The 20,896-nt window shown below is 43.5% G+C and overlaps 1 protein-coding gene across 1 annotated transcript in view; it reads left to right on the top strand.

Annotated features, from left to right (window-relative positions):
- The window catches only part of SYNE2 (spectrin repeat containing nuclear envelope protein 2), a 199,346-nt gene that overhangs the window by 175,819 nt on the left and 2,631 nt on the right, over nt 1-20,896 (top strand). Inside the window, exons 102-115 of the mRNA XM_075150894.1 lie at nt 2,587-2,749; nt 6,364-6,551; nt 6,711-6,861; nt 7,350-7,532; nt 10,121-10,258; nt 11,176-11,370; nt 12,214-12,496; nt 12,856-12,924; nt 13,727-13,863; nt 15,236-15,365; nt 16,521-16,732; nt 19,424-19,624; nt 19,988-20,116; nt 20,622-20,810. Of these exons, the coding sequence (XP_075006995.1) occupies nt 2,587-2,749; nt 6,364-6,551; nt 6,711-6,861; nt 7,350-7,532; nt 10,121-10,258; nt 11,176-11,370; nt 12,214-12,496; nt 12,856-12,924; nt 13,727-13,863; nt 15,236-15,365; nt 16,521-16,732; nt 19,424-19,624; nt 19,988-20,116; nt 20,622-20,810 (2,368 nt within the window). The remainder of the gene's footprint in view (nt 1-2,586; nt 2,750-6,363; nt 6,552-6,710; nt 6,862-7,349; nt 7,533-10,120; nt 10,259-11,175; nt 11,371-12,213; nt 12,497-12,855; nt 12,925-13,726; nt 13,864-15,235; nt 15,366-16,520; nt 16,733-19,423; nt 19,625-19,987; nt 20,117-20,621; nt 20,811-20,896) is intronic.

The raw sequence follows: 20,896 nt of genomic DNA on the forward strand, positions 1-20,896 counted from the left end.
GGTTGAATTTGGGAGCAGAGCTCTGAAAAGAGCTTGTTAAGGAAAGCAAGAGCAGCTAAATGCTTTTGTCATCCACTGGCTTCCTCTCTATCAGCTGCAGCAGTGGAAAGCACTGTCAGTGTAAAGGGGCAGAGGCAGCTGCTTTGCGCTTTACACCAGTATGGGTGGCTTTGTGGGTGCAAGGCAGGAACAAGGTGGACCATGGACTTGGGCCAAATCCTTCAGGCTGGCTTGCAGGGTTGCATCAACCAGGCAAGACTAATTTTATGCTTCAGAGAGTGCAGAGTTGCTAAATATCTGCCAGGAGTCCTAGTGTAGGACTATGCTCTTCTCGTCCTCCTTGTAAAACAACTCAAAGTACTGCCTGGTCCTTTTGGGACAAGAGGTAGGGGAAGGTGCTTCCCATGCTGCTAATTCATATGAGACCCCAAATTTGCTGGCCTTACTCTGTACCTTCACAGTAACCAATAGGACTGAACAAATCCAGCAGGATCGTTCCCACATCTTCATAAGTGCTTTACCTTAGATCAACTGTCTAGCTGACATATGTATCCTCTTTGATTACCTTAAGGTTGCTAATAAGATCAGTTGTTGCTTACAGAGTGGCATATTCATTATGGATTAGCTGTCCTGCATATCTTCTGTCATTGTATCATATGCTGCAACAGGCAACTGCAAAAGCCACTTGGTTACAGGCAGTTTGGACCCCTCTTCTCTAAAACTGGCTAGGATAGTTTGGCAGCAAGCAGGATGGTGGGCCAGGAAACTCCGCATTTTTCTTGCAAGGAGGGGCAGGTCCTTTGCATGAAGCCAGCATCTAGGTACCCTGTCAGGGCACTTCTGCCTTGGTATAATCTGTCCCTGCCTGCACTAGATGAGATTACATCCCCCCCACCCTGCCCACATCCCCCCCATCCCCCCCACCCTGCCCCAGTCCTAGCTTGCACAATGCTGGTGTTGCCAAGTATGTCAGGGTTCACCTCAGACCCCTCAACAGTCCCCTGCATTTTGGGACAAGCAGTGATCCCTTGTACAAGCTGCCGTTCCAGTCCCAGCCGCTGGTTTTGTTTAGCTGGTGACAGTTCTCAGTCATGGTAGCTAATGAATGGGAAATGTTTTGGCCTTTTCACAATGCATACTTTAACTTTTTGCACTGCACTTGACTTAGATAATGAGGCTCATCTGGGTAGTTGCTAGACCAGGCAATTAAACTTAGAGTTTAATTCGGAAATTTGCATTTTAAAAATCACATGCAAGGTCCAAAAATCCATCCCAAGGCACAGGGACAGAACTAGACATCAGAGGGATGCAAACAGCCAGGAGAACAGCACGGGGAAGCAGTGCTGGCTAAGAAGTGGGTTCTCCCTAGGATATGGGTGGAATGATTTCACCTGACTTTCCCATCTGCAGTGTTGATGTTTGTAGTACCGCAGGGTAGACCATTGCAGTTCGTGGAGAGAAATATGTGCTTTTTGGTACAGTTCTTCTCATCTTGTGATCTGGATGTTTAAGACAGGTCTGATGGAAATAATGATCTAGATTATTTTTTTTTCTTCATTAACTACCAAGGTCTAGATGGCAAGCTCAGATATCAATCTGAAGTCAGAAGAGATATGTGTCACCCTGGTGTTGGGCTTTTTAGTAATTTTTGTTGGGAATTGCAATAAATGAGAATTTCAAGGAAAGATTTGAGAGCAGTGAGGTAGTTTAACAGATATTCCTTCAACACATGGGGACAAATTTGCCAAAATGTACAAACATGCTACTTGGATAATTTGAGGGGCTGATAAGGGGTTTTGACTTGGGAATATGCTGTAAAGACATAAAGAAATAAAGAAATGTTTGTCTGCAGTTGGAGAGCTGTGCTGCAAACAGCTGTAAGAATGGTCTTGATGGTTCATTTGCTTCTCTGCTGCACAACTCTCTCTAGCCATTGCATATTCTCCCTCTTCAGGATATTTTTTATTTTTTTTATTTTCACCCACCAGGAGAGTCTGGCACATCTCCGCACGTTTCAGTGTGTTGTTTAGAAGAGCTTTTAGTGTCGTGGCGCTGTAAGTTCTACAGTGGCCATTGTTCAGGCCTTTTCCTCTCCTGTCAGCATCCATTTGCCAGGGTGTTGGACCTGTGGTTTGGGCAAATTCTGCCTCCACTGGCGGAGTGGTACCTTGCTGATTAGGGTGGGCCTGTTGGTTGCTGAAGAAGACACTGAACATAATTCACAGCAGGGAAATCAGACCAGAGATACCCATTTTAGTTTAACTGCGGCATGTTACGGTACAAACTCCCACTTAGACAAACGTCCAAGAACTGACTGAAGGGCTCACTAGCAGATGAATGAGGCTACAAAAATTCACTCTGCTCATATAGATAGTTTCATTAAAGAATTCACACAAGACGTTCCTGGAGCTGTAGAGCAGAGGCCTGCTGAGCCAATTTAGGTAGGTTTTGACTAAAACATGGCTCTGATTTACAGGCAACAGCTTGGTGCGACAGTATAAAGCCATGCCTGTCATCACCTTCTGCTAACATCATTTCCACTGATTGCAGATCTTTGTAACAAAATGTTCTTCCTGGTTTGCTTAGGGTGAAGAAACTGAAGGAAACATTTGCTTTTATACAACTATTGGACAAAAACATGAGTAACCTTCGCACCTGGTTGGCCCGGATTGAGTCTGAGCTTTCCAAGCCTGTTGTTTATGACATCTGTGATGACCAAGAAATCCAGAAGAGACTGGCAGAACAGCAGGTGGGAAATAGCAGCAACCAGAGTAAATGAGCTAAAATGCTGCTGATTACAATTGGTCCTGGTTTAAAATCACCTGTTTCTTTTCTTTAGCAAGACCTGCCTTTTCACGGCATGTTCCTGCCAAGATGTGTTACACGGAAAATTTCTATTTGCTTGCTGTAATTTCAGTATTGTGTTGACTTACCCCCGCTTCTCCCTTCCCCCCTCCATCCAAGGAAAACATGCAAAATACAAACAAAACATTTTTACACTTGATAGTTTGCTCAGTACTAGCATACTAGTACTGAGCTAGGCAGGGCACAGACAGTGAACAGAATCCGTGAGGATGACTTAGGCTGACAAGGCGTGAATGCCAGGTCTCCTGCAAACTGGCTGTGACAGATTTAAGTGCTGTGATTTTACGTATTTCCCTCAATAGCTCTCTTCCCCTCCTTGCAGACAGCAGAGCAAGCTTGGCAGAGAAGGATGGGCTTTGGAGGGTGGACTTGTGCAAACATGCCTTTGACTGAGGCCTGATCCAGTAGGCAGGCTCTGAAGATCCCCTCAGGGTTGGGTGAGATGGTGCGTGAATCCTGCTGAGGCATAAATGTGAACCAACCTAGCACCCTTGGGTATTGATTGAGTGCGTGTAGGCATTTATCCAAAACAGTGGCTTACCAGGGGGATCTTAAGGATCTATGCTAGTTTTAAGTGGTGGAGATGGCAAGGACTGGGCACAGCTGAACGTGCCAGCTATCCCAGCCAAGTGGAAGTATGAGATGAGTTGAATAGTCCTGGAGTAAATTTCTCTCTCCAGCAGCCAGGGAAGGAAAAGGAACTTCTCCAAAGCACAGACTTGCTGGTGGGGTCAGCCTTTGCTCAGGGCTGTGCTATAAGTCTGCCGAGGTTCAAAGTGCCTCCCTGGGAAGGCTGAGAATGACCACGGCTGTCATTTGACCTTTGTGTTAAAGAAGAATATTTGCTCTAAAACTGAGAATCAGGAATAAAGCTGTCAACCATGGAAGCTTTATGGCATTGCCTTTAAGAACACCTGTGGGTGTTCTTCCCATTCTTCCCACCTTCTCTCTCTCTGGCTGCTGCTTCCGTGTCTAAGGAAGGATCCCTGAGTGACGCAGATCTGAGGGCTGTGTTCTCTGTTGGTTGATACAGCTCTCCATCCACTCATGTGCCAGACATCGCGGGAAGGGCCAGCTCCTCTGCCACAGGAGTGGAGATGGCTCCCACTGACTCCACTGCAGAAGTTGGTCAAACACCAGAAGCCTTGGCCCAGGGCCTCTAATGGTTTTATCTACATTGTGAATGGTCATGTAAACAACAAGGAAATATTTTCTCCCCATCCAAACCTTTTTCATTCTCAAAGGCTGTGATAAATTGCCAGGCAGAACGTGCGGCACACAGGAATTGTGTCCAAACTAATTTATTTTTATTATGAGCATTCAAACTTCAGCTCGCTGTAAGAGCCATCATTTGCTGCTCAGAGCTACTTACTGCTTTGTTGTTTGGATTCTGTTTCAAACATAGACCTCTGGGCACCTCTAGACTCCTTCTACTATAACCTTTTAGCAGGCTGAGTGTGAGAAGACTGTGCTGACTAAAAAGACCACAGTGAAAAAAAAAAAAAAGCCTCTTTCGTGCCGCATTAGAGAAACCTTTATCTGAATGCGACAAGTAAAAAGATCTTTCCTGGCTTCATCCAAACAATTATTTCAGCAAGAGCAGAGTGATGGTGAGAAATATGCCTTACAGGCTTCTTTTATTTGACATCTATGACGGGAAAAGCTTTACCTGTTCAGTCTTGAATAATGACATTTAAAAGCATTGTGCATCCACAGAGATGTTTTATGGCATGTTTGTTCAATTAAAGGATGAAAATTAAAACATGAATAATATTAATTTTAAGATTTCAAAGCTGTTTCACTAATGCAGAAGTCTAGCAGCGTGTAGTCTTTTTAAGCTCTTTGGGCAATGCTGTGCAGAGTTGAAGGAAGAGTACCTTTCTGGGCTCAATGTATGTGCCTGGCCCCATTACTTTGTTTGTTGTCCTTGTCTCACCGTAATACAGTCAGGTCATTTGGAATAACAGCTTGGAAAACAGCAAGGATTCTGCCTATTCCATGAACCCGGGCATGACCAAAAGTAATGAGATCGTGTAGCAACATTACCATAGTGCAAGTAGAGTGGATTTGTAATCTGTGGTCCGAAGTCTCATTTTCACTAATAGAGCTGTAAATCCAGTGTAATTTAATGAATTCAGAAGAGTCTCTCCAGGTGCCAGTAGTGGGTAGAGCCTGCTCTCAGACACAGAGCCGGTGTTAAAAAGGCACTGCTGCCTCTTGCTCAGAAAACAGCTGTGAATCCTTAATAAGCTGTCAAAAATTATGTTGGGTCTGCTTCTGGCAGTCTCTCATCTATGTAAAGATATTGGCTTCTACATTCCTTAAAACTGTACATTACCACAAACCCCACAAACCAAATTTTGACCATTTATGGCTCAGCCCTTTCAGGTACCCTTGTAACACCACTGAAGGCTACCACTGGGTGATACTAAACTCCTGCAGCTTGCTGGCTTCTGGGAAGACCTTCCTTCAACTCCTTTTGTATTTACTACCAGCTGTGTCTGTTTGGGGGTTTTTTTTGTTTGTTTTATTTTGTTTTGGTTTTGTTAAGTCTAGAGCAAAACGAATTCTGCTTCATCTGTTCACTGAAAGCAGTAATACCGTTTAATGGGAGTTCCTGTTCACTGTTGTCAGTAAAATATTCATTTGTGTTTCTTCTTCTGTGTTATTCAAGCAGAAGTCTCCATATCCTTCATTAGGAAAGCCAGAAATGGGTTTTAAAAATAGAAATGTAGTGGACGTTGCCATTTCATTAACGTTTACAGTTGGTAGCATTGTACAGAGCTGCCTTTTCAATCAGAAATATTTAGATAAGACTTTCTTTTTCTGTTATTCAATTACATTGACTTTAGGAGTGGTTATAGGTACAGGTTATAGGTACAGAATGAGAGGCCAGACTATGATGGAGATACCGGCTCTGAAGGAGAAACCTGTGGTGTAGACTAGACAAATGGTGTTTGCCAGACCCTTTAAAATAGTCTGTCAAAACAGGAGCTCTGCAAGAGGGAATAAAAAAAGTAGTGTAACACCAGCTACTTTTGTGCCATGTTTCTGTGTTTCGTGATATCAGCCTGTGATCATATAGTCACTAAAGTACATGAACCGTACTATTAATTCTCTGTCAAGTCTTACAGTATAGTAAGCTGATATGAGACACTGTCATCTTGTAGTGTCAAAATTAATAAGTATGTGTTTACGATATGTGTAAGGTTTGGATTTTGAATGCACATTAAAATTGTCCAGACTGTTAATGAGAAGATTGAGCTTTCACTGAGAAACCAAAGCTAGGCAATCCCTTTTTGCATGGCAGTTCTATCGTGACCTGTCAGCCTGTCATCTACACAGCTCATCCTGCAAGTCTGTTTTCTAAAGCTAAATAAGCTTTTCCTGACATACAAATTGCTTTTTCCCCATCCTCTGCAGCATTTTGAAAGGGTATGTCTGAAGCCTAGCTGTGTATGTTTCCTTCTACTCAAGCTATTCTTTTGCCAATGGCAGGATCTGCAACGAGACATAGAGCAACACACCGCAGGGGTGGAATCCGTGTTTAATATTTGTGAAGTCCTGCTGCACGATTCAGATGCATGTGCTAATGAGACAGAGTGTGATTCCATCCAGCAAACTACCAGGAGTTTAGACAGACGGTGGAGAAACATTTGCGCCATGTCTATGGAAAGGCGAATGAAGTAAGTCTCTTCTTCTTACCCTTACTAAAGAAGCCTGTAGCAGCATTTTGAAGAAATGTTGTAGCTTTTGCCACAAGCTGAATTTTGAAAAAGAAAAAAAATCCAAAATTAATAGTTAGCTTGTGATAAAACCTTTCCATTTTTGCATCTCCCTCTCAGAATTGAGGAAACCTGGCGCCTATGGCAGAGGTTTTTGGAAGACTATTCTCGCTTTGAAGATTGGCTAAAAAATTCTGAAAGGATAGCTGCTAAGCCTAATTCTTCAGAGGTTTTGTACACACATGCAAAGGAGGAGCTGAAGAAATTTGAGGTAAATTTTTTAACTTCATTTTTTTATGCTCAGCAGCAGGCTGAATGGTCAGGCCACTAAATAATTATTGTCTGTGTGAAATGCCTGGATCACTGAAAAACACTGGTTTGGCAGTGGTGGTATAGAGACCATAAATAATTTGGCCAGTGTGTGGCTGCTAGGTATCTGGCTGATTTATTTGTCTCCAGATTTTTTTTTAATGTGGAGAATCCAATGCTCTAAAGTGACAAGATCCTGCTTATAAGTTAAAGATTTGCTTTTTATAGGCAGGAGACCTTTGTGGGTTGATTTTTTTTTTCCCCCTTCCTTTTCCTAATGAGCTAAGTCTGAGCAGATGATTTGAAATATGGGTCCTTCTCTGGATTTAATTTCGCAGTTGGAAGGTCTGTTTTTAAGGGGAGGACACCATCATCTCTCTTGATGGATAGTATCATCCGGATCCTTTCTCTTATCGGCAAGGGAACTGAGTTCCTTGATTTGCCTTGCAGGCATTCCAACGGCAAATTCATGAACGACTCACTCAGTTGGAGCTGATCAATAAGCAGTACCGGCGTCTTGCCCGCGAGAACCGCACCGACTCGGCCAGCAAGTTGAAGCAGATGGTACACGAAGGCAACCAGCGCTGGGATAATCTCCAGAAACGAGTCGCTGCCATTCTGAGGAGACTTAAGGTAATTGCACGGTGGGTTGAGAGAGTGAGGAGCACTTGCAAGTTTCTGTAGGAATTACCCAAGGGCAAAACACGTACTGGAGCAACTCTCTTGTGTTGGTTTGTGTCTTGAGTTTCCAGTGTAGGAGAGCAGCTCTGGAAAGCTCACCAAGTACATGGCATAGACATGTCCTTGGTAGATGGGTTCTTGGTAGTTGAAGAAGCATAAGGGAAGAATGGGTGCAAATTTTGGAAAGTGTGTTGCAGGCCTTGCTGCTCCTATCCCACTCTCCTCTTAACCAGTCTTGTCACGGGTTCATGCACTTGCACCTTTCCATAAATAAGAGGCAGAGAGGAAAAAGGACCCCAGTGCAGATATGGTTTGGAGTTTACAACGCAGCTCTACTTTATGCCAAGTTATGATTCACCTACAAGGCTTTAATCATGGAGATGTGATGGAGAGGCATGCTGCTGTCACCAGCTCCTGCTCTGCTCTCTGTCTGACGGAGGAATGTTGTCGAAGCGTGTATTTGCGACACTTCAAAGTGTCCTGCTTGTCGAGTTAAACTGATCTCTGGGCAGATATTCTGTGCTGTGCTCTGGGGAAAACTTGTCACTGCCTGATTTTTAAATGCAGCGGTGCTGCAAGCAATTGACAGGGAACACTATTAGATGCCAAAAGTCAGTGGATGAGGCTGTGAGGGCAGTGATGGGGTTTGATCTGTGCAGTTAGGAGGTGGTGTGTTTGGGACGTTATATAATCCCCTTCCTGAACAGTAACTCCACTGAGGAGAACTGGGGCACTGCAAGCTGCGTGTCTGTTAGCAGCTTCTGTGGGGGATGGCAGCAGAGAGAGCTCCTCCTGGCTTCCACGCCAAATGATGCATTAATTTTACGGGTGTGGTCATCCATGATCCAGCTTCTCCATTGTTTTAGTGATTTTAACGTCATAGTTTTAATTTACTTCAATTAGAGATGGGACTTGCTTCCTTTGTCTATCTGTCTTCTAAATTTAGAACAAATTAGATGTTAAACCTGAGTCCGAATAACTGTTACATTGGTATAATGATGTGGGAGAAAGTACAGAATCATAGAATCATTAAGGTTGGAAAAGACCTCTAAGATCATCGAGTCCATCCGTCAACCCAACACCACTATACCCACTACACCACGTCCCTAAGCGCCTCATCCACACGTCTTTTGAATACTTCCAGGGTTGGTGACTCCACCACTTCCCTGGGCAGCCTGTTCCAAGGCCTGACCACTCTTTCAGAAAAGAAATTTTTCCTAATGTCCAATCTAAACCTCCCTTGGCACAACTTGAGGCCATTTCCTCTCATCCTATCACTTGTTACTTGGCAGAAGAGACCAACACCCACCTCGCTACAACCTCTTTCAGGTAGTTGTAGAGCACGATGAGGTCTCCCCTCAGCCTCCTCTTCTCCAGACTAAACAACCCCAGTTCCCTCAGCTGCTCCTCACAAGACTTGTGCTCCAGGCCCTTCACCAGCTTCGTTGCCCTTCTCTGGACACGCTCCAGCACCTCCATGTCCTTCTTGTAGTGAGGGGCCCAAAACTGAACACAGGATTCGAGGTGCGGCCTCACCAGTGCCGAGTACAGGGGCACGATCACCTCCTTACTCCTGCTGGCCACACTATTTCTGATACAGGCCAGGGTGCCATTGGCCTTCTTGGCCAGCTGGGCACGCTGCCGGCTCATGTTCAGCCGGCTGTCAACCAGCACCCCCAGGTCCTTTTCCTCCGGGCATCTTTCCAGCCACTCTTCCCCAAGCCTGTAGCGTTGCCTGGGGTTGTTGTGGCCGAAGTGCAGGACCCGGCACTTGGCCTTGTTGAACCTCATACAGTTGGCCTCGGCCCATCGATCCAGCCTGTCCAGGTCCCTCTGCAGAGCCTTCCTACCCTCCAGCAGATCAAGACTCCCGCCCAACTTGGTGTCATCTGCAAACTTACTGAGGGAGCACTCGATCCCCTCGTCCAGATCGTTGATAAAGATATTGAACAGGACCGGCCCCAGTACTGAGCCCTGGGGAACACCGCTCGTGACCGGCCGCCAACTGGATTTAACTCCGTTGACCACAACTCTCTGGGCTCGGCCGTCCAGCCAGTTTTTTACCCAGCGAAGAGTGCACCTGTCTAGGCCGTGAGCCGCCAGCTTCTCTAGGAGAATGCTGTGGGAGATGGTGTCAAAGGCCTTACTGAAGTCCAGGTAGACCACATCCACAGCCTTTCCCTCATACACGAGGCAGGTCACCTGGTCATAGAAGGAGATCAGGTTGGTCAAGCAGGACCTGCCTTCCGTGAACCCGTGCTGGCTGTGTGGAAGCGAGAATACAGTTTTATAGAAGCATCTTGCACTGCTGAAGTTTTATTTGCTCTTCCATACGAACAGTGTACTAACATAGGACACTTCGTTCCAGCATCACTACAGGAAGGGGACAGTTTTTATACATGGCATGCTGCCATTTGTGCACTGAAGGCCTTCAACGTGAACAGCAGTTTTGAAACAAAACACTGTTTTCAGAGGGCTCCTGTGACCATCTCTTTTAGTAGCTGCAGTCTTATAACACTGGCTCCTTTCTTCCTACTCAGCACTTCACCAATCGGAGAGATGAGTTTGAGGGGACGAGGGAAAGCATCCTTGTTTGGCTCACAGAAATGGACCTCCAGCTGACAAACGTGGAACACTTCTCAAAAAGTAACTTTGATGACAAAATGCGCCAGTTAAATGTACGTATCCTTATAAAGCATAATGTACGTATCCTTATATTGTTTAATAAAGCCCAGCTGATCCTATTGGGCTGCCCTCTCTTGACAGAATCATCTAATTTTCTGGAACTTCATAATAGCCAACAGATCTCTGTAGGGCTATATTTGTTTTAAGACACCAGAAAATTGTTAAGACTTATCCTCTAAATCAATATTAAACTCTATAGTATTTAAATTCAGATTCAGTGTTCAAGCTCAGTTCTGTTCTGCCATTTTCTCCTAACAGCGAGTGTCAGTGACAGTGGTATCTGGCCTGGAAAGAGCACATGCAGGTTAACAGTAAAACCTACATTCCCAAATTCAGGCATTCTTTTCTGGTGAGAATTTTTTTGAATTGGCATTAAGGTAGGATCTCTCCTCTGAGTGCATTGTTTGTAGCTGCGACTTTCAAACAAAAATAAGACAGCAGGCATGTGCAATGATTCTAAAGAACATACTAGTTCTTTGCTACCTGCTCATATGCTCTTTTCTCCTTTCCCGCTGCACTGTTAATTGTTTTGGGATGTAGATTTACTGTTGTGTAGGCTGGAGGCCCAACCAGCCAAACTTCTTTGCTACTGAGAAAAAGATTGTGTGTACCCAACAGAAAAATAAGCTCTGATTAGGTGAACTCGTATCGTGATCCCCTGCAGGCTCAGGACACTGCAATGATACTGAGGTACACACGGGTGGAAAATGCTATATCATTTGGAACTGTAATACTGCTAATAAAACAAACCTCTGGACTGCTTGAGTAAAAAGATATTTGCCAAATGAAATTAGACAACAATGTCAATTGCTGCTTTTCTTTCACTGCAGTGAGTGAGAAAAGAAGGGTAAACCTTAGGCTAGAAAGGGACATTGCAGAAGTAATTATTTTTCTTGTATGTTCCAAATAGGGTTTCCAGCAGGAAATAACACTAAACACCAATAAGATTGATCAGCTAATCGTTTTTGGGGAGCAGTTGATTCAGAAGAGTGAGCCTTTGGATGCTACCCTGATTGAAGACGAATTGGAAGAACTTCATAGATACTGTCAGGAAGTGTTTGGGCGAGTTGCCCGGTTCCATCAGAGACTGACTTCAAGGCATCCTGTAAGAAGCAACAGTTGTTTTGATGCTTTGGCAAGATTTTGGTGTTTGAACTGCAATGCTCATTGTTTATCTCTAGCAGCCTGACTGGTTTGAGCTCAAAGCGGTCAGGAGCCCCTCAGTAATTGTACCAGCTTGGTTAAATCTTTGTCGCCAGTCTTGTCTCCTCACACCTCTCATGTTGGGTCTCCATCTGCAGAATCTGGATAATAGCATGGAAGTAATTCACAGGGTTAATATTTAGATAGTAGTGGTTTGAGGGCTTCAAAAGCCTTTTTGGTGTTTTTAATATCACTTTGTTTTCTTTAATTTCAATAACGTGCTTAGAATATCTCTTTACGGATTTGTTTGTGAGGCTCCATCTGTCCACTTTCTTGTGGAAACCCTGATGGGGAACAGCATGCTCTTTGTTTTTCACTGGCAACATTTAGCTGATTCTCAGTTTGCTTTGGCTCAAAAAGAAAGAACATCTATTAAAAAGCCAGGTAGAGGAAGTAACATGACCATCTACGAGTAGCTGTTCACCCCTGTCTGAGCATCACTTCATTGCTGACCTGTGCAGTCCATCTGGAACTGGGTACCCCTCCCTGCAAACTAGAAAAAGATGTTATGGGGTGGTTGAGTGTCTTGAAAGAGGGGAGGTAGCTGCTGATGTGATTGTTTTGGCAAAAGAGGAAGGAGGCAGGAATTATGCTTCCCTTTAATTTTAGGCACGGGGTCTTCGATTACTGCAGCTGACCACAAAACAGTCCCCAGTAGTCCTGTGTGGTTCAATCATTATCTCATTAAGCAGTGTAGATCTATTGTAAATCTTACTAATATGCAGTAATTGTTATTTATTTTTAGGGATTGGATGATGAAAAGGAGACCTCTGAAAATGAGACAGATCCAGAAGACTCCAGAGAAATCCAGAATGATCCCTGGCATAAGAAGGCCATCAGTGAGGGGCCCTCTTCACCACAGTCCCTTTGCCACCTTATGCCCCCTACTCAAGGTCATGAAAGATCAGGCTGTGAAACCCCTGTCAGTGTTGACTCCATCCCACTCGAGTGGGATCACACAGGTGATGTGGGAGGTTCTTCCTCTCACGAAGATGAAGAAGAAGCAACATACTACAGTGCTCTGTCAGGTGAGAACCAATTGCCAGCTGTTTGTTTTGACATGGACAACTGCAGGATGTTCCTGTGTGGGAAGGGAGGGGGACTGACGTCTTGTTCCCACGTTGTTGGTTGGTTTTCAAGTACTATTAATAGATGTGAGCAGTCTCATCTCTTAGATGTCTTGATGAAGAGAATGGTATTGTCTAAAGCAAGCTTATATTTTCAGAAACACAAGGTTTTTAGAAACATGACTTTTTAAGAATGTTTGATGAAAATATTACTAACAACTTATTTTGTTCTTTGTCTTTGCTGTCCCTCATTGTTTCAGTTGTTTTTGATAGTTGGAAAACATTGAATAGTGAGGAAAATGACATTATTCTTTTTTCAGATGTAGAAATCACTGAAAATCCTGAGGCATATCTTAAAATGACCACAAAAACTTTGAAAGCATCTTCTGGTAGGCACCTGCTAATGCATGTGTCTGAACATGGCAATCTCCCTGTGCTGCACGCTATATCCTCAACCTCTCTCATATGTAATGTCTGACTTCCTGCCTTGTGTGGACACCATGTCTCATCCCGTCATGGTGTTCTTATGCTGCAGTATTCACACGTACATTACAAAGCAGTCAAGAACATACCATTTAGATTTTGCCTGGTAAATGCCAAGGTGGTTAATGTGCATTTCATTGTATTGATCCAAAGTCTTTTGGTACTTTCTTGGTGGTTTGCTCTGGGTAGTATCACTTTTTTGGTGTTTCTAATTTTGATTGCATAATTACTGAAGGAAATAGTTCCAACTCTGCAAGTATTTTTTGTGTTTTGTGCATGACAGAACCATGTGTGTCCTGTCTGTTAAATCCAGAACAAACGTTCTCCAAATCAGGACATGTCTATGCTTGTCCATACTGAAATCCTTTGCAAATGTGTGATGGTATTGTTGAGATGCAAACTTTCGAAAACCACAGTGCAGCCATTTCCTTTTATTTTTTTGAATACTCATACCTGTATTTAAGCATTTTCCAGAAGAAAACAGAATGTCCCATAACTGCATGGCTCTCATCTCATTACCTTTGAAACACTGTTGATGTTTTGCAAATGTGCATGCTTTGCAAGGAAAGCTGCAAAACTGTCATTTTTATGCCATAACTTGATGCCATTTTATTCAGAGCGCTTTCTAACTTAATACAAAGCAACAGCTTCCTTGTGGAGATGGGATTTTGCACTCATGGCATATGGTTTTGGTTTTATTTGTTTCAGGAAAGTCTGTTTCAGAAGCTCATCCTTGGCATTCTCCAGATAGCCCAGTCTGCAGGAAACACCGATACAACCAGGCAGAGATGGTTGGAAATGTGTTGTCTGGTCCAGAGACAAGTACTCCCTATAAGCCAGACTATGTGAGTTGGAGGCTCTGTGGGCACTGAACCTGTACTACACAGTCTGTTTGTTGTTCCCGTGTAACTCCATTCTCTTCCCAAGGAAAAGATTAGTCATGGGGGGAATGTTCACTTTATGCAAACTTAAACATCATTTCTGGTGGCTCAGGTAACCAGTGAGAGTCTCTATCCACTCGCTAGAAAAGCTTCTTCAAAGCAATTCAGAACAATCATGTTAGGCTCCTGATCAGAGTCAGTGTTTGGAGGAACTTACTTCCTCCAATGTCATAGGACAAGTCTAGGAGAATTTATCCCCCCCCAAGCAGAGGGTGTGAATACCCTGCCTTGATACTTACTGACATATCTTCCTTTCCTAAGAAGACCAATTTGAAGGGTCCTTTTCTAGCATGCAACCCACCATTTAATCTGCTTCTGGACACTAAAAAATGTGCCAAAATGGCTATTGTTTGTTAGTGCCTCAGCCTTGGTGGTTGGTTGCCAGCCGTGGCTTTTCCAGCCGCTGCCACGCTCAGTGGATCTGGACCAGTTGTCAGCACTCTTCCAGGCACAAAATAGTACTGGTATCTGGCTGCTTTTGTCATCATTATTCCAGTCTTAGAGTCAATATTGCCAAGACCCAGGATCCAACAAAGAGCGTCAGCAAATGCATATTGTCTGGTACATGTAGTGCAAAAGTAATTAATTTGCCATGTCCAGTCTTGTAATAATTAGCGTCACTATGGTGTGTGTTTGTTTACTGAGAAGGCACAGAGAGCCAGTATAAACTGTTAGCAAAGATGCAGAAGCCCAGTGCTAAATCTGACATGCAAGAGCTCAGCGGCAGCCCAGCCACCCCAAAAATGAAGCTTAATGGGTTCAGAGGAGGGCCACAAAAATGATCAGGGGGATAGAACACCTCTCCTGTGAAGAAAGGCTGAGAGAGTTGCGTTATTCAACCTGGAGAAGAGAAGGCTTTGGGGAGACCTTATTGCGGCCTTTCAGTGCTTAAAGGGGGCTTATAAGAAAGATGGCAGCAAACTTTTTAGCAGGGCCTGTTATGACAGGACAAGGGGTAATGGTTTTAAACTGAAAGAGGGTAGATTTAGACTAGATATAAGGAAGAAATTTTTTACAATGAGGGTGGTGAAACACTGGAACGGGTTACCCAGAGAGGTGCTGGATTCCCCATCCCTGGAAACATTCAAGGTCAGGTTGGACGGGGCTCTGAGCAGCCTGATCTAGTTGAAGATGTCCCTGCCCACGGCAGGGGGGTTGGACTAGATGACCTTTAAAGATCCCTTCCAACGCAAACTATTCTATGATTCTATGATTCTGAGATAACCTTTGACGGCTTGTTAACCTGCAGGGCTCACCCACCAAAATGTCATTTCAGGTGAAGCAGCTCAGCTCTGCAAGCAGCAGCAGCATCAACAAGGAGAAAATTAGGTCTGCTAACTTGAGTGATGAAGAACCCCAAGATGACCAAGAGCTTGTGAATATAGCAGCTGCAGAGAAGCAGTCAGGTACAGAGCATTAGGAGTGGCTTTGGTGCTGTGGTGTTTGTCCTGTAACTCTGGGGGAAGCAAAGCAGAGATGGCACAAAGGCAGCACATTTGCCTTGAGATCAAAATAGAAGTAAATCACTATCCTCTAAATTAACATATTTTGGTAAGATTCACTGAGCTGCCTTCTCACCTGGTACTGTCCAACCATGTTTGCTGTTCTAAGCTTTTACATTTTCTGCCAGAATTGAGATTTTTGTCACTCACAATATACTTCTCTCTCTTCGCTGGTTGGAATGAATGGGAACGATTTCACTTTTGTGTGATACTAAATACTTCAGACTTTTAATCAGATTTCAAACCGAAGAAGTGTGTCTCTGTCTAAAATAAGATTCCTACAGCTCGTTTTCTCAGTTATTGGTACTCCATATAACAAGATGCTACAGTTCCCATTTACAGAAATGTTTTGTCAAAGCTGGTAATGTATTCTGTTGTTCACTGTCTTCACTGTGGTCCTTGCTTCCAAATAGGCCAACAAGCTGGTTCTCTTAACCTTTTAGGACCTCATTCCTGGTTTCAGGTGCTTGAGACTGTAATAACACATCTGTACTGCAATCACAAAAGCCAATCAAGTTGTAAAAAGAAGACTGCAGCAATATGCACCAGCTTGCTTAGTTTATGTCTCTGGTCTCACAAATGGACCGGGATTGAGTCCCATACATGGGATGAATAGGAACAGGGCTTAGATGTGCTCCCAGAAATAGTGTTAGTGATCGCACAGGTGGCATCTCCATCTCCTTTAGCACTGAATTCATGAAACATAAACCCAAGTTCTAACTGCTGTATCATGCTTTGTCCCATGATGAATTTTGGTGTCTACCAAATCACAACTGGGCTCATTGAATTCCATCACCTTAGATTTGCTCTGTTCTTCCAGGTGAACTAAAACATCTTCAATTAATGTGTAAAATCCTGTGTAGCATTACTATGTGGATAATTTGACCAGTAATATGAAACTTACAAACTGCAGAATCTCAAGGTAGCACTAGTACATGGTCGCAATTATTTGGCCTTGAGTAGATTGGAGAATAATTTACTTGTAAAACTCCTTGCATCTGTTTTACGCAGTCTTCACCGTACTGAAGATTTAAACGTTTGTTGTTCTGTCATTTGTAGGCATTATTGATAGGTGGGAGCTCATCCAAGCTCAAGACCTCAGAAATAAACTTAGGATGAAACAGAAATTGCAGCAGTGGCAGCAGCTAAACTCAGATCTCAGCGACGTGTCTGCGTGGCTTGAGAAAACTGAAGAAGAGCTGGAAGAGCTGCAAAAAGTGAAACCTCCAACCAGCATGCAGGCATTGGAACAAAGGGTCAAGAAATTGAAAGTACGTTATGGCATACTGAGAAGTGGGATTTCAAGATGCTTGTGCTCTTTATCATTGTCTTTGTGCTCCTAGGGTCTGCTGGCAGCATGAATGCTAATAACAATGTGTGTGCGCCACAGAGGAGCTAAGCTGTTTTCAGCTAAGAGGACTAAAGAGGGTAGTTAAGCAAGGTGCTTCTGTCTTCATATGCAGAGATTTGCAGGCAATATGCCTGGGTACAACAGCAGCCTGGCTGAAGTAAAAACCTCTCCCTTTCTGTTTTCTTGCAGAGGCACTTTATTTTCTCTCAAACAAAACATTCAGCCCCAAACTTCTCCTTTCAGGCCTTTTGTGTTAGAAAACAAACATAGAAAAAACCTAAATAGTGAAGGCTTAGACTCCCCAGATGCCTAGGGTCGGGCCTTGTCTTGGGGGGTTGCGTATTCTGAGCAGTGATACTGGCATTTTTTCCTTGTTCTGTGTCATTCCCCTCTATGCAAACCAGAAAGGGATTGAAAATTAGCCAGGTCTACAGGCTACAAAGTTTAGGCTGATTTTTTTTAAATTGAATTAATGGAGGGGGGCAGGGTTGTAGCTCCAACAGGGAGACTGAGAAAGATCTGCTCTAAAGCTGTGTTTTTTAGCAATATGGTGTTTGCAAAAAATCTTAGCTCTAAATGTGTCCTATAGTTGAAGGATACATCATTTCAAAACATGCAGTTGCATTTTTTCGCTTAGCAAATGCAGATTTCTCATCGAATAGAATGTGTTAGTTAAAAACGAGAAACAAAATAAATTCAGTCTCTGCTAATCTTCAGCCAAGTAATAGAACAGTTAGAGAGACAGTAACATGAACATTTGTAAGCATGTATGATCGTGTTATGTTGCCTGCTATGATGCTCAGCTTCCATAAATTAAGTAGGACTAAGCCAAGTCTGCAGGTTGAACCAGCAGATTGCCAGAGTACATGTAAGTGCTAGGTCCCTAGGATGTAGGTAACAAAATGCCTCAGGTTGAACTCTGAGAGAGCAAGTGTTCCTAACGCTTGTGGGAGTGCAAAATCCCTGTGTGCTCACCCTTCTGCCAGCAGCCTCATAGGGAGTCACCCAAATCCTGAAGCTACTGGTCAGTTTGGCGTCATGCTCGGGATGATGCTCGCAAACAAGACAGTCTGCAGGACAGACGAGGGATTTCTTAGGCATGTTGAGAGTATGCTTAAGCCTGTATGTCCTTGAGTAGTCATTATGCCAGGCAGAATGACTGCACTCCAGTGTGTGACTCCAGTAAAACGATTCTGATTCCATCAGCCAACTTGGCTTAGGCACCAAGCACTAGGAAAGGTTTGGTGATGCCTTGCGAGGGGAGGGAGGTGCTTCCCTTCAGGCTGGAGTTGGGTCTTCGAGTCTTCAAGGATCAGAGCTTCACTTCTCCTTTTCTCTTCTTAAGAGGAGTCCAGCTGACTGTAAATCCCCTTTTCAGGCAGTTTGGCTCTCTATGAGTGTCTAAAAGAGCCAGCACGCTCTAAGACTTGAATTTCATGAGATGTCAGGACATCACAATTGCCGTGGGTAAAGGATAATGCCAGTCTGGCTGCAGACTGGCTTACCGGTGTTTAGAAGTCTGTGATGGACCATTTGTATTGTCTGATTTTGAAAGCAACTTTGTTGCTTGAAGGAGGGAGACAGGATTCTTTGTTGGGCGAAAAGTAATTTAGACTAGCGGTTTTCAACAAGTGGGACGCAGGTCTTGAGAATATATAGATTGACACTCTTAGTTACAAAGACTGCTAAGAAAAGCAATCTGAGCTGTGTTGATTGCAGGACTCATCCTGCAGCTCTTACTTTTCTACTGCAAGAGCCCACAACTTGAAAAAGACTGAGTACCCTTGATTCACACTGGAAACTTCTTGAGGGTACGAGGTATTGTTTGGCATTCTTTTTTTAAAAAAAACCTTCAAAAATATGGGCTCTACTTTAACATAAAGGTGGTTAGTGATACAGCATGACTTCGCAAAGTCCGTATTATTTCCCCCTGCAATTTTAAAGGGAGAGGAAGAAAGCAGGCAGAGCTGCCATTCGGGGGGACCTTGACAATTCAGAGAAATGGGCTGACAGAAACTGACTAGAGAGAAGAAAAGGAATTTCTCACAACGGGATGGCCTGGTGTGGGGCCAGGGGCCCAGAGGGGATGGGGAGTGTCCATCCTGCGAGATACTCAAAATTTGACTGGATGAGGCCCTGAGCAGCCTGCTCTGAGTTTGAAGTTGGCCCTACTTGGAGCAGGAGGATGGAGTACAGACCTCCAGATGTCCCTTTCAGCGTTATTCTAGGATTCTGAGGCAGCAAAACCTTTACAGATCAAGAGGAAATACCATGTGATGACCTATGGGAATATTTGTCCAAATGTCAGGGAAAGAGACAGCTCAGAGGAATGAAGGGCAGATGTGGATTAAGCCATAATGCCTGTGATTTAGGGAGAAGCACAGGTGCAACCAGTTTTCTTCAAAGTGAAGGTTTTTGCTTTTTTTTAAAAAAAAAAAAAAGATAGAACAGGCCACCTACCTTAATATGTTCTTTAGCAGTATCTGAAAAGCCACCAGATTCAAACAGCTTTCCCCAATACCTGTGATTCTTTTGAGGGTGTAGTTTTATTGTAAATAAACAACGTGTTTTTCATCATTCATAGAAGCTCTTAATCTGCTTTTTCTACCAGGACATGCTTAAAGCATTTGATAACTACAAGGCAGTAGTGCTTTCCGTTAACCTGAGCAGCAAAGAATTCCAGAAAGCGGATAGCACAGAGTTCAAAGAGCTTCAGAACAGGCTTCGGAAGGTGAACTTGCGCTGGGAGAAAGCAACTCATGCATTGGACAACTGGAGGAAAGGTTTACAACAAGCCCTACTGCATTGCCAGGTGCATACCACGTGCCAGCTTATAAGGGAAAACTCCTCTTTAGGGTGCTACTGCAGGGTAGGGAAGGGGAGAGGGCAGAGGGGTAATTCCTGCACGTTAGTGGAAGGTTGCTCAGAATCCAAGACATTTAATTTTCTTATAAATTTGACTCTGTTGGGTTAAAGAGTTTGGTAAAAATATCTTTGAACTGGATAATACCCTCTTATTACACAAGTGGAATAGTTTAACTAGGTTGCTGTAGCCTCACTAATCATGAGTTTGGCTCTGTCTAATCTGGGCTGGTCATTTTGTTTTTAGGCAAAGCGAGGTGAAAGCACTGCAGAAGTGTTTTTTCTCTTATGTGCAAATCTTTTGTTTCTCTAGGAGTTCCATGATCAAAGCCAAGAACTAATCCTATGGTTAGCAAGTGCTGATAGCCGAAGGAATGAAGCACAAATCACAGATCCAAACGCTGACCTCAATACAATACTGGAATGCCAAAAGGAGCTGATGGTAAGTGTAGTCTTAACTATAGCACCTCAGCTCTTCCAGTGAGTCAGTAGCTCTCACCACAAAATGAAGAGCAATATGTTTATTTCTCAAGATGTCTGCAGCCTGTCCTTGAACCTGCTGTATTCAGGCACGTGGCAGGTTTCTGAAATGGACTTAGATACTGCCTATATGAGGCATTTTTTTCTATAATTACACATCGTAATTAAGATCCTTATGAACAGTCTTTATGCTGGAGTAATACTTCCAATTTCTAAGATTTAATGTCTTTTCCATATGGATTAATTACTGCTAGAACTATTTCTAAATGTTAGTTCAAGCAGGTACAACCAGTCTCTTCAAGAGAACTTCATTTCATATGTAGCTGTAATAGCCATTCGTATGTATTGCGGATTCTCAGGCAGGTTGAGTTGTTCTTTAAAGCCTTTCAGAGTTCCTCCTTTTATGAGAACATCCTTAAGGTTGAGAGTAACAGTCTATTGTGCTGGTTTTTTTTGTTTGTTCTAAGCAACTGGAGAAAGAGCTGCTGGAACAACAGCTTAAAGTAAACTCACTTCAAGAACTCACTGCTTACCTGCTGCTTAAATCAGATGGTGATTACATTGAAGCTGATGAGAAGGTCCATGTAATTGGAAGGAAACTGAAACAGCTTATTGAACAAGTTTCACATGGCTTAAAAACAATACAAGGAAATCTGGTGAGTCAGAGTTTAAATACTTGTTCATGGATCTTTCCTACTGAAAAGTAGTAACATATTAAGAGTAAAGGTATTTATAAAAGACT

The sequence above is a fragment of the Calonectris borealis genome, chromosome 5 (assembly GCF_964195595.1).
Source record: "Calonectris borealis chromosome 5, bCalBor7.hap1.2, whole genome shotgun sequence".
Classification (NCBI taxonomy): domain Eukaryota; kingdom Metazoa; phylum Chordata; class Aves; order Procellariiformes; family Procellariidae; genus Calonectris; species Calonectris borealis.